Below are 13,402 nucleotides of genomic sequence, written 5' to 3' on the forward strand. Positions count from 1 at the left end.
TTTTTTTTTTGAGATGGAGTTTTGCTTTTGTCACCCAGGCTGGAGTGCAGTGGCGCGATCTCTGCAACCTCTACCTCCCGTGTTCAAGCAAATCTCCTGCCTCAGCCTCCCGAGTAGCTGGGCTTACAAGCGTACACCACCATGCCTGGCTAACTTTCATATTTTTAGTAGAGACAGGGTTTCACCACATCGGCCAGGCTGGTCTCAAACTCCTAACCTCAGGTGATCCACCCGCCTCGGTCTCCCAAAGTGCTGGGATTACAGGCATGAGTCACTCATTAATGATTCCTATTTGAAGCAATTATTACTATGATGGCCTCCAAGCGGTGATTTCCTAATTTCTTAATTCCTTCTGCATATATTAATTGGTGTTCTGTTATGAGGTAGTTTTCCTTCTCCTCTATTTATTCATTCATTCATGGGTATATTTATATCAGTATGGACTCAGGAATGCCTATTTTATTCAATAGGCTATATTACATTAATTATTTGCTTTGAAACTCAAATTATTCCATATTTTGCCGGTGGGAGTGACTTTATTAATAAATTGGCTTCTGTATTCTTTTGGTTAAGTACTTCCTTATTTTCTGGTGTCAAGATATTCCAGACCTATCTTATACTTTCCTTGTCCCTACCCTGGTATCAGCCATTTCTCCAGTAAATTCTGGTTTATTTTATTAGGAAATGGAATTGAGAAACCAATATCTGAGTTTATGGTGTGTTCATTGCTTTTGGGATGTCATTGCTTTTAGGTGCTCTAAGATGAAATATATGTACACACATGTACATATACAGCCATCTATCTCTATTTGTGTATCATTCATTTATAAACATATTTTAAAACATGAGATTTTACAGTGATATCTCCAATTTCTCTCCAACTCCATATAGATTAGTCTAGCTTTCCTCCTTTACGTATTTGTAGATCCTTTTTCCAAAAGTGAGAAACCTAGCTCCCATAATCTTCAAATCTTTCCCAACCTGTAAACAACCGATCTTCCAGCCATTCAGAAGCCATTGTCTCCTTCTCCCCTTCTGCACATGGCTATTGCCCCACTGAATCTCTCCGCACTCTTCCCGTGGCCACGCCAGGCTGAGCAAACCCTCTCACTGACCCGTAATAGCACATTATTCTTTTCTATACCTGCTACCCATTCAGGACAAATGATTGGCATTTCAGAATATGGCCAGCTTTGTGTCAAAAGAAGGATTAAATACATCATGTAATAGTGTCAGCTCCAGTGGGGAAGAGAATTTGGTCTTGTAATAGAGGCAGCCACTCAAAAGGAAAAAGAAATTTCTTCTAGAAGCACTGGTCTAAAAAACCAAAAAAGTCCACACACAAGAAAATCTCAGTGAATATATCTTTGCTTTGAATTTCAACTCCATTAAAAATCTTGGGTTCAGTTTTAAATTGATAGTGAAAAGGTTTTATAGTCTTTTTCTCTTGAAAATCACACCAAACTAGGTTTACTCGAAGACTGTTTTCTTCCTGTAAATTTTAGATATTCTTGTTAATTGTCTTCCTTTTTAGAATGGATAATTCAAAGCGAATACTTTTTTTTTTTTTTTTTGAGACAGAGTCTCACTCTGTTGCCCAGGCTGGAGTGCAGTAGCATGATCTCGGCTCACTGCAACCTCAGCCTCCTGGGTTCAAGTGATTCTCCTGCCTCAGCCTCCCGAGTAGCTGGTATTACAGGCACGTACCACCATACTCAGCTAATTGTTCATATTTTTAGTAGAGACAGAGTTGTGCTGTGTTGGCCATGCTGGTCTTGAACCCCTAACCTCAAGTGATCCGCTCACCTTGGCCTCCCAAAGTGCTGGGATTACAGGCTTGAGCCACCACACCCAGCCTGAATATTTTTTAAATCTAGATTTATGTTTTGTTAGGATTTTTTATAGGTAGAACACTGGAGGAAGATCAATGACCAATATTTATGCTGACTTTTTAGTCAATTTTAGACATTAGTGTTCTAAACTAAATTTCTCTTTCTTTTTAGGTTTGTCCAAGACTGGTTTTCAGAAAGGATGCAAGTGGCCAAAGTGGATTTCTCTACAGTGTTACCACGCTTCATTTCTCTATATATCTTTTCCTTTCTGAGTGCGAAAGATTTGTGTGCAGCTGCCCAAGTCAGCTGGCCCTGGAAGTTTTTAACTGAACAGGTTTACTATTTGTCACTTCCTAGTAATAGGGCACAAGTACAGCTGTAATCTTAAATGAGGCTACTAGGGTAGCTCCCTTCCCTGAAGACAATAGCTGAGGGTACCTGATCTATCCCTTACCCTTGAGAGAAAAAATAGGGATAAGTGAAATACAATAATGTATTTCTATAAATAAATAAGGCATATAGACTAGTCCAATAATCCCTGTTACTTAAAAAAATCTTTAAATACTCAGTATAATTATTTAGAAAACATTTTTTCTTGGTTAAAGAAGTTCACTTTGAGACGGAGTCTCGCTTTGTCACCCAGGCTGGAGTGCAGTGGCGCGATCTCGGCTCACTACAACCTCCACCTCCTGGGTTCTAGTGATTCTCCTGCCTCAGCCTTCTGAGTAACTGGGATTACAGGCGCCTGCCACCACACCCGGCTAATTTTTGTATTTTTAGTAGGGACGGGGTTTCACCATGTTGGTCAGGCTGGTCTCAAACTCCTGACCTTGGGTTCCACTTGCCTCGGCCTCCCAAAGTACTGGGATTACAAGCATGAGCCACCGCGCCCTGCCAAGAAGTTCACTTTTCTTCATGAAAAATGATTTATGCTTTAGATTTTGTATATTATCTCCAATAACTCAGCTCTAGAAACTGCTACACAACCACAGCCTCAACTGATCCCTTATTGTCTAACATCTGTTAAAGAACATACATTGAGATCTTAACAGCAGTTAAAAGCAGCAGCTGTTTAAAATTAACATCTTTTGCCATTAATTCTGCCTCTGGGCTGTCCCTTTTCTTGTAAAATATTTAATAAAATGTAACAATACACATACTTTTTTTTTTTTCTCATTCTATCGCCCAGGCTGGAATGCAGTGGTGCCATCTGGCTCACTGCAACTTCTGCCTCCCAGGCTCAAGTGGTCCTCCCATCTCAGCCTCTCGAGTACCTGGGACTATAGACGTGCACCACCACGCCCAGCGAATTTTTGTAGTTTTAGTAGAGATGAGGTTTCGCCATGTTGGCCAGGCTGGTCTGGAACTCCTAGGCTCAAGAGATCCACCCACCTCAGCCTCCCAAAGTGCTGAGATTACAGGCGTGAGCCACTGTGCCTGGCTTAGTCTGTTTATATTTCTGTAAACACTTACATATTTCTGTTTAATCCATCATTTTACTATTTTTTGTTTGTCGCATTTAGTTTTTTCCCTCTCCCTGTCTTCCTTTGCGTTAATTAAAATTTTTTTTTCAGGCCGGGCGCAGTGGCTCACGCCTGTAATCCCAGCACTTTGGGAGGCCGAGGCGGGCAGATCACGAGGTCAGGAGATCAAGACCATCCTGGCCAACACAGTGAAACCCCGTCTCTACTAAAAATCCAAAAAAAAAAAAAAAAAAAAAAAAAAATTAGCCAGGTGTGGTGGCGGGGACCTGTAGTCCCAGCTACTTGGGAGGCTGAGGCAGGAGAACGGCGTGAACCCGGAGGCAGAGCTTGCAGTGAGCAGCCATCGGGCCACTGCACTCCAGCTTGGGCGACAGAGCAAGACTCTGTCTCAAAAAAAAAAAAAAAAAAAAAAAAAAAAATTTGTTTTTTCAATTGTTAGATTCTTTAACGGTTATTTCATGGTTACCATAGAGATTATAACATATAACCTTGTATTAATATTATCTTACCATTTCTAAGACAATGCAAGGAGCTTAGAACCCTTTAACTTCATTTACCCTCCTCTCAGTTTCCATGCTTTTTTGTTAAAGATTTTTATTTTATATATACTAATAACTAATAGCCTACTGTTGACCAGAAGACTTACTGATAACGCTAACAGTCAATTAACACACGTTTTGTATGTGTATTATATACTGTATTCTTCAATATGGCAAGCAAGAGAAAAGAGATTGTTATTTAAACATTCATGAGAAAATATATTTACTATTTGTTAAGTGGAAATGGATCATCATAAAGATCTTCATCCTCATGTTGAGTAGGCTGAGGAAGGTGAAGAAGAAGAGGAAAAGGAGGAGGAAGGGGAAGGGTTGGTTTTGCTGCCTTGGGGGAGGCAGAGGTGGAAGAAAGCACATATAAATGCACCCATGCAGTTCAAACCCGTTGTTCAAGGGTTAAGTGTGTAAAATAAACATATGTAACACATAAACACTTATCTCACAAATCTTTATTACTATTATTTTATGTAGTCAATATTTATTTATATATGACCATATTTTTTCTGTAGCTCATTTTTTTCTGTTCCGCCATCTCCTAGTTTCCATTTGGGATCATTTTCCTTTTACATTCTATTTAATATTACCTCTAGTACAGGTGTGCTGCTGATAAATTCTCTTAGTTTTTGTGTGTCTGAAAATACCTATTTCATCATCATACTTAGAAGATATTTCAGTAAGAAATCTGAATTCTAGGTTGGCAGCTAACTTTTTTATAGAACTTTGAAATATTTCATTTTTTTTTCCTTGAGAAGTCAGGTTTTATTGTTGATCCTTTAAAGGTAACATTTCTGTCATCTCTAGCTGCTTTTCGGACTTTTTCTTTCATTTTCTTTTCATTTTCATTTTCTTTCATTTCAGTTATTGTGATATACTTAGGTGTGAGTGTTTATGTATCTTGTTTTGTGTTTGGCTGTGATTTTTGAGTCTGAAAGTTAATGTCTTTCATCAGTTTTGAAACATTCTCAGACGTTATTTCTTCATATTGATTCTGCCCCATTCTCTCCCTTTTTCTCCTAGTATTCCAATACTTATAGGTTGGATAGATTCACCATGTCTCGTAACTTTCATATTCTTTTATACATTTTTCCATTTCTGTGACCTTCAGTATTTCAGTCTGGATTTTCTTCAGACCCATCTTTCAGTTTACTAATTATTTCTTTAGCTAGATTCTAATCTGATCTTAAACCCATCCATTGAGTTGTAAATTTCAGTTATTATATATTTTCAGTTCTAGAATACTGATTTCTTTTGCCAAAATTTTCCACCTAGTCATTTATTTTAGATATATTAATTATAGAGTATTTATTTCCCCAAAGTTCATGTCTGATGATTACAGTATTTGGATTGCCTGAGGATCTCTCTATAGTTACTAAAAACCAAAAAGAAGACAGAATTCTTGTCTATTGTGTGTTCTAGTTAATTTTGATTGCATACCGCATACTGAGTATACAAAATTGATATAATCCTTTGAGTCTCTGGGTGATGTTATCTTCCTCCAGAGGGAATTTACTTTTGCTTCTGGCACATCTAGTGCTAGGAACAAATCATACAAATCCAGTCAAGGAATGAGATATTTCAAAGCTGGCTTCAGTCTTTGTGAGTTTGTCTAATTCAGTATTGTCCTTCCTGAAAAGAGTCTTAACTGAAAGCTGGTGTGATTACCAAGGCTCTTCCTCTTAGTGGGCCCTAAATTTCCATTTGTGTCCTCTCTTCCCTGTGAGAATGCCTAAGATTCTTTTCTAGCATCTAAATCTTTTAGTCATAACTTTCTGTTCAGATTCTCAGCCTAACAAGCTTTACTTTGGAACTGACAAATGCCTTGAAGTAAAAAGTGATGCCAAATATCAGGCTTACCTCTCTGGGTTTCCCTTCTTTCTGGGGTCTCAGTTGAACGAGTCCTTATTGCATTGATAGCTCTATAATATAGCCTTCAAATAATTGTATAATATTTGGTCTAGATATTTCATTAGATCAAACCACATGAAATTTCCTTTTTCTTATGTCAAAATGGCTGCATATTGGCAATATCATATGCTTCAGTCAAAATTATTCTCAATGAGAGGGTTAATCCGAAAGAAACTATTCCACTATTGCTAGAAGCTGAATTCTCAGAATCTAGGGTTAATGTAACCAAATGCTATTGGAACACTAGATAAGTATCACAAAGAGGTCTAATACATACATTCACATATAATGTATATACTCATCAAATACTATTTTTCCTGTGGAACAAGTTATGCTTCTTATTTCCAAGGCAAGTTCAGATAGTAAGTCAATAGTAGCATTTAAAAACCTTATATCTGGCCAGGTGCAGTGGCTCACACCTGTAATCCCAGCACTTTGGGAGGCTGAAGCGGGTGGATCACCTGAAGTCAGGAGTTCCAGACCAGCCTGGCCAACAGGGCGAAACCCCGTCTCTAGCAAAAATACAAAAAAAACTAGCTGGGTATGGTGGCATGCACCTGTAATCCCAGCTACTCAGGAGGCTGAGGCAAGAGAATTGCTTGAACCCAGGAGGCAGAGGTTGTAGTGACCTGAGATTGCACCACTGCACTCCAGCCTGGGTGACAGAGCAGGACTCTGTCTCAAAAAAAAAAAAAAAAAAAAAAAGAAATAAAAATAAAAGGCCAGGCGCAGTGGCTCACACCTGTAATCCCAGCACTTTGGGAGGCCGAGGTGGGTGGATCACAAGGTCAGGAGATCAAGACCATACTGGCTAACACAGTGAAACCTTGTCTCTACTAAAAATGCAAAAAACTTAGCCGGGCGTGGTGGCGGGTGCCTGTAGTCCCAGCTACTCGGGAGGCTGAGGCAGGAGAATGGCATGAACCCGGGAGGCGGAGCTTGCAGTGAGCTGAGATCACGCCACTACACTCCAGTCTGGGTGACACAGCGAGACTCCGTCTCAAAATACATAAAATAAAATAAAATACTTTTTAAAACCTTATATTTTATATAAACATTGTAGAACAAATGTATTTGCATACAAATTCTCAGATTTTTATACCAGAAATCTCAGTGTAATGAAAAAGTATCTGTGTACCTGAAAATATTATTGCTAGAAAACTGTCTGAAAACAATTTGTGACTCATCTTCCTCTTGTTTCTGAAGGATTGCTTATGGATGCCCAAATGCGTTAAGTTTGGGTGGTTTCTGCCCTATACTCCAACAGATAATGAGTATGGTGCTTGGAAGCGCCATTACGTTGCCTGTGTGTCCCACTTAGACTGGCTGACACCTAGGGAGGCTGCTGCTACTTATGGGACGCTGAATGAACCCAAAACAGAAGATGAGGAACTACTGGAGAGACAAAGAGAAAAGTGCTTGAGGAAAAGAATTTGGGAGGAAATTGCACTACGTAACAGTAAGTAGCATTTTAAACCTTTATATCTTACGTAAATATTGTAGAAACAAATGGTTCACATACAAATTCCCACAGAGGAGGACGGCCCTGTCTTTCGTAGTACTCTGAGTGGCAGTCTTTATTTTTCCAGATGAGCTTTTTTCTTTATTGTATATTTCAAGTTAATTGATGAGAAAAACAAGGATTTCAGACAAAATATGTAAAGTTAAATATCAGTGTCTCCATTGCTGTTCTGGCTCCTTTCAGGCTTATAAGACCAAAAACAAAAAGCAGAAAGATGTTTGAACACAGATAAGAAGCAAATAAATAAGTTCAAAACAGAGGAACTGGGAGTGATGAAAAAAGGAGGAGAAATGAAAGTGAGAATGGAAGCAGGGAAAATGCCATTTAAAAAAGGAGAAAGAGGACATCTTTTTCCTCTCTTTTTAAAGCCTCTTTCAGTTACGCCCCCTATTTATTTAATTTATTTATTTATATATTTTTGAGACAGGGTCTCACTCTGTCACCCAGGCTGTGCAGTGGTGCGATCTCTGGCTCACTACAGCCTTAACTTCTGAGGCTCAAGTGATCCTCCCACCTCAGCCTCCCGAGTAGCTGGGACCACAGGTGCACGCCACCATGCCCTGCTAATTTTTTCTATTTTTGTAGAGACGGGGTTTCTCCATGTTGGCCAGGCTGGTCCCGAATTCCTGGGCTCAAGTGACCCACCCACCCTCGCCTCCCAAGGTGCTGGGATTCCAGGCGTGAGCCACGGTGCCCAGCCTCAGCTAGGCCTTATGCTTTATGCAGTGTGTAAAAGAAAACAGCAAAACTGATTTGAGTTCTCCCATGCTTTCTTCCCACTAACTCACCCTCCGGTGAGATTGTGACAAATAAGAAATTGCTTGAAGGCAAGAAGAAGGGCACAAATGAATGTGACACATATCAATTGATTAACTGGTCTCCACAAGAAAAGGGTTGCTTGTTCTCTGAGCTGTGTTTCTTGACCTGAAATGACTGGTAACTCACAGCCACAGTGCCGAGAGGATGAGAAATCCAAACAGAGTACATGAAAATGGCTGTAATTATTGTCATTTGGAACCTTGCCCTGGTACAGCTTTATTTTTGATGCCTTTATCTGTGTGGACTTGGCTGGGAGAAGTATGAAGTAATCAGCCCCGCCTGCTGCTTTTTGTTTTTCAGAGGAGTTATTCAAAGTTAGACCCCCTTGGGTTAGTGGAACTTGCTGCTCTAGCGTGCTAAAGCCCAGACGCCAACCACGCCTCTCCCAGACTGTAAGGGAGCGAGTGGGTTCACGTGAAGCTTTGGAGAAACAGCTTGTTTTGACATCTTTAGAAATCTTGCCCAAGCGGTAAGCAAAATTCCATCTACTGACGGCTCAACACCATCCCAATACCAAACATTCACTCTAGAATAAATTTAGCTATCATGCAGAAATCTTGTGTAATTCTGTGGCTCATATCCTATGAAATATCAGTAAAGATAATTAATTTTCTAGAACAGTAGTCAAACATACCTTCTGAAGAGGTAAACATATAACATCCAAAACTTACATTTTAAATATTCTTTTTTTTTTTTTTTTTGAGATGAAGTCTTGCCACACTGCCCAGGCTGGTGTCAAACTTGTGAGCTCAAGCGATCCTCCCACTATCCTCCCAAATAGCTGCGATTACAGGCATGTGCCACAGAGCCCAGCTTGACATTTTCTCAACTCTGCATTGAAGCTATATTGTGGATGTAGTATATTTTCTGTATAAAGTTATTGAGCAAAAGTAACATTTTTTCCACAAGTGTTTTCTATGAAGTAAGAGTATGAAATATAACTTCCACTTATATTTTTAGTGTAAATACAATTCTTTTATTATCCAAAATAGAGAAGCATCATCGCATTCAGTTACCAAATCATACTATACACTGAAATTACCAGAAATTCAATTCTATCTGACATTCATAGCCATCACCATTGTGCATCTGCTGAGAATTTCTTTTTAAACTTTTTTTTTTTTTGAGATGAAGTCTCACTCTGTCACCTAGGCTAGAGTGCAGTGGCACGATCTCAGCTTATTGCAACCTCTGCCTCCTGGGTTCAAGCGATTCTTCTGCCTCAGGCTCCTGAGTAGCTGGGACTACAGGCATGCACTACCATGCCCGGCTAATTTTTGTATTTTTAGTACAGACAGGGTTTCACCATGTTGGCCAGGCTGGTCTCGAACTCCTGACCTCAGGTGATCCACCAGTCTCGGCCTCCAAAAGTGCTGGGATTACAGGTGTGAGCCACCATGCCCAGCCAACTTTGGATTCTTGAGATCATATAATCTCACTTACCTATGTTTCAAATGAGGAAACTGAGGCCTAGGAAGGTGACATGACTTACCCACATGTCAAAGTGTCAAACACTAGAACCTAAAACTCTAAGATTCCAACACTTTTTCAACTTCACCCACCGACGCTACATATGGATCTCTGTGCATCTGAACATTTGTGAATATGTGTGTGTACATTTACTTGTTCAAGGCACATAAAGAATTTTAAGAGGCCAGGCATGGTGGCTCATGCCTATAATCCCAGCACTTTGGGAGGCCAAGGTGCGAGGATACTTGAATTCAGGAGTTGGAGACCAGCCTAGGCAACGTAGCGAGACCCCATCTGCTGGGTGTGATGGCACACACCTGTGGTCCCACTTACTCGGGAGGCTGAGGTGGGAGGATTGCTTGAGCCTGGGAAGTTGAGGCTGCAGTGAACTGTAAGGACACAACTGCACTCCTGCCTGGGTGACAGAGCAGGACCCTGTCACTTAAAAAAAATAAAACAAACAAAAAAATATATATATATGGAATTTTAAGAAGCACAGGGAAGCCCGGGCTGCTGGTATTGTTGAAGGTGAGGGTGGCTGTGGAGAGAATGAAGATATTACTGAGAAACAACTGAGGCCTAGAAGGAAATTCACAATCTCTTAGCTACTTCTTTTAAAATATCTTTTTGAACTCCCAAATATGTCATTACATTCATTTACAAGCTAAGTAAGTTCTGAGAGACTGTTCCAGCATCCCACATGTGGTGGAGGAGAGGCTCAGAGAACAGATTTGGCCTCACCCCACCCAGGAGCTCCATTTGCTACTGTCCCCACAAAACACAGGGAGAGGCTAAGGCATGGAGGCCACGTGCCTTGTAGAATAGAGCTGATGCCCAGAGACATATGCTGCTTACTTACCAAAACTCAAGGTAAGAGAACATGAAAACTTCTTGTATTTCCTTTTTCTCCATAGAAGCAATATTTCTGGAAGCCATTCCTACCCTTTATTATCAAAGAAATATTGGCATGGAGTTCATAAAAATGATGACAGCTCTTCATATGCTCTCCAGCCACACTTCATATTAATATCATCCCGGATTCCTGCGTATGAGGTAGAGTATGTTATGAAGCCAGTCCTGTCCTGATAGTTTTTTTTTTTTTTTTCATCTAGACTAGAGGGTGTGTGACAATCTTTTGGCCACCATGTTTATGAAAAATGATTCAACTTCTAAAAGGAAAATCAAGCCAGGTGTGGTGGCACATACCTGTAGTCCCAGCTACTCAGAGGCTGAGGTGGGAGGATCACTGGAACCCAGGAGGTGGAGCCTGCAGGGAACTGTGATCACACCACTGCACTCCAGCCTGGGCAACAAAGTGAGACTCTGTTTCTATAAAAAAATAAAAGGCCAGGTGCAGTGGCTTATACCTGTAATCCCAGCACTTTGGGAGGTCAAGGTAGGTGGATCACCTGAGGTCAGGAGTTCAAGACCAGCCTGGCCAACATGGCAAAACCCCATCTCTACTAAAAGTACAAAAAAAATAGCCGGGTGTGGTGGTGTGCACCTGTAGTCCCAGCTACTCAGGAGGGTGAGGCATGAGAATCGCTTGAACTCAGGAGGTGGAGGTTGTAGTGATCAGGATACTGCACTCCAGCCCGGGTGACAGAGTAAGTCTGTCTCAAAACAAACAAACAACAAAAAAAACAGAAGCGATAAAGGTAATCATAAATCAAAATTATTTTGAAAAAGCATTAAAGGCCCAAACTTTTAACTGAGGCCTTTTAAGTGAGAGGTGACAACTTACTCAAGTGTCAAAGTTTCAAACACTAGAACCTAAATTCTGAATTCTAAATCCTAAAATTCCAGCACTCTTTTAGCTTCACCCATTGATGCTACATGTAGATCTCTGTGTCTGAACATTTGTGAGTGTGTGTGTGTGTGTGTATTAGTCCATTCTCACTGCTATAAAGAAATACCCAAGACTGGGTAATTCATAAAGGAAAGAGGTTTAACTGACTCACAGTTTGACATGGCGAGGAGGCCTCAGAAAACTTACAGTCATAGCAGAAGGCTAAGGGAAAGCAAGGACCTTCTTCACATGCCAGCAGGAGAGAGAGCAATGAGCAGGGGAAATGCCACTTATGAAACCATCAGATCTCATGAAAACTCAGTGTCACGAGAACAGCATGCAGGAAACCGACCCCATGATCCAATCACCTCCCACCAGGTCCCTCCCTCGACACACGGGGATTATGGGGATTACAATTCAAGATGAGATTTGGGTGGGGACACACAGCCAAATCATATCAGTGTGCATGTCCAAGAAATTTCTGTTGAATTTAATTTGTTGCACTTAATCCAAAAAAGGAGCATGCTGATTAAGAATTACTTTGAAACTTCTCTGAAATTCCCAAATAGTATTATGTAACCACCATCTCACAAAAGAACAATGTCAGAAATCCTGTTTGGTTTCTCTATAATGAAGTTGTATATTTTAATTTTAATCTGAATAATATAAAAATAAAGGAAGCACAAAGACAATCTTTGTATCTATATATGTATTTGTATGTATATATGTATGTGTGTGTGAATATGCACACATAGGGACATATACTTAGAAAAGTTTCTATTTGTAACAAAATGGCTCCTTTTAAGATACGAACTCACTTCTTCTGGGCATCTAGGAGTCAGCTCTAATCACTGATAACCGGTGAGCTCAGTGGATCCACACGAAAGCAAGATCAGAGCCTTGATCTCCATGTGGGCCATAGATAGTTTCCACAGTGTTTAACAATGCATCATGCTGGCCGGGCATGGTGGCTCACACCTATAATCCCAACACTTTGAGGCCAAGGCAGGAGGATTGCTGGGACTACAGGCACATGCCACCATACCTGCCTAATTTTTTATTTTTTGTAGAGACAGGGGTTTCACCATGTTGCCCAGGCTGGTCTCGAACTCCTGAGCTCAAGTTATCCAGCAGCCTCAGTCTCCCAGAGTGCTGGGGCTACAAGTGTGAGCCACTGTGCTTGGCCACTATTACTTTTTAAAAGTTATTTATATGTCTTTGTGCATGTTGTGCACAAAGATAAAAAGGCTGGAAGAAAATAATCTAAATTGTTAATAGTATTTATCTCTGAGTGGAGTTACATGTGTACTTAATTTTCTCCTCTTATAATTAGAAATAAACTAATTTTAATAGAAACCAATGAAGGAGGAAGCTTATCTTCTTCCATAATCTCTGAAAATTCTTTAGAAATCACGGCATATTTTGTATCCATTCTATATCTTTCATTAATAAATATTCTAAAATAGTGGGTCTCGGCTCCTGCAACTTTGGTTTCATTCTCCAGATGGTAGTGGAGAGCGTGAAGGCTGGTGTCGTTTCTGTGGTATATGAACACAGCGTAACCTTGGAGAGCCTGCTGTATCTGATAGAAAAAGCTCTGGACGGGAGGAAGGCACAGAGCATGGGAATATTTAGCGATGGAGATAGCAGAGAAATCAATTTACTCCAAGGTAGGCCTGGGGATTGATGATGAACAACCATGCAACTTCGTGCTGTGCGGTTTGTCCCCAGTATGACTTGCGGAGGACTATTTCAGTTCCAAGTTGCTAAGATGTATTGATTTTTTGGCTTTATGAAAAAAATGAAGCTTTTTTTTTTTTTTTTTCTTGATTCAGGGTCTCTTTCTGTCACCCAAGCTGGAGTGCAGTGGTGTGATCACGGCTCCCTGCAGCCTAGACTTCCCAGGCTCAAGTGATCTACCCACCTCAGCTTCCTGAGCAGCTGGGACCACAGGTGTGTGCTACCACGCCCAGCTAATTTTTGTATTTTTTGTAGAGATGGGGTTTCTCCATGTTGCCCATGCT

General features: G+C 40.5%; 1 protein-coding gene across 1 annotated transcript in view; it reads left to right on the plus strand.

The window, feature by feature from the left end:
* Positions 1–13,402, plus strand: part of ECT2L (epithelial cell transforming 2 like) — a 110,066-nt gene that overhangs the window by 40,471 nt on the left and 56,193 nt on the right. Inside the window, exons 4-8 of the mRNA XM_073022536.1 lie at positions 2,004–2,166; positions 6,985–7,237; positions 8,420–8,588; positions 10,504–10,642; positions 12,883–13,048. Of these exons, the coding sequence (XP_072878637.1) occupies positions 2,004–2,166; positions 6,985–7,237; positions 8,420–8,588; positions 10,504–10,642; positions 12,883–13,048 (890 nt within the window). The remainder of the gene's footprint in view (positions 1–2,003; positions 2,167–6,984; positions 7,238–8,419; positions 8,589–10,503; positions 10,643–12,882; positions 13,049–13,402) is intronic.

The sequence above is a fragment of the Chlorocebus sabaeus genome, chromosome 13 (genome assembly GCF_047675955.1).
Source record: "Chlorocebus sabaeus isolate Y175 chromosome 13, mChlSab1.0.hap1, whole genome shotgun sequence".
Taxonomy (NCBI): Eukaryota; Metazoa; Chordata; class Mammalia; order Primates; family Cercopithecidae; genus Chlorocebus; species Chlorocebus sabaeus.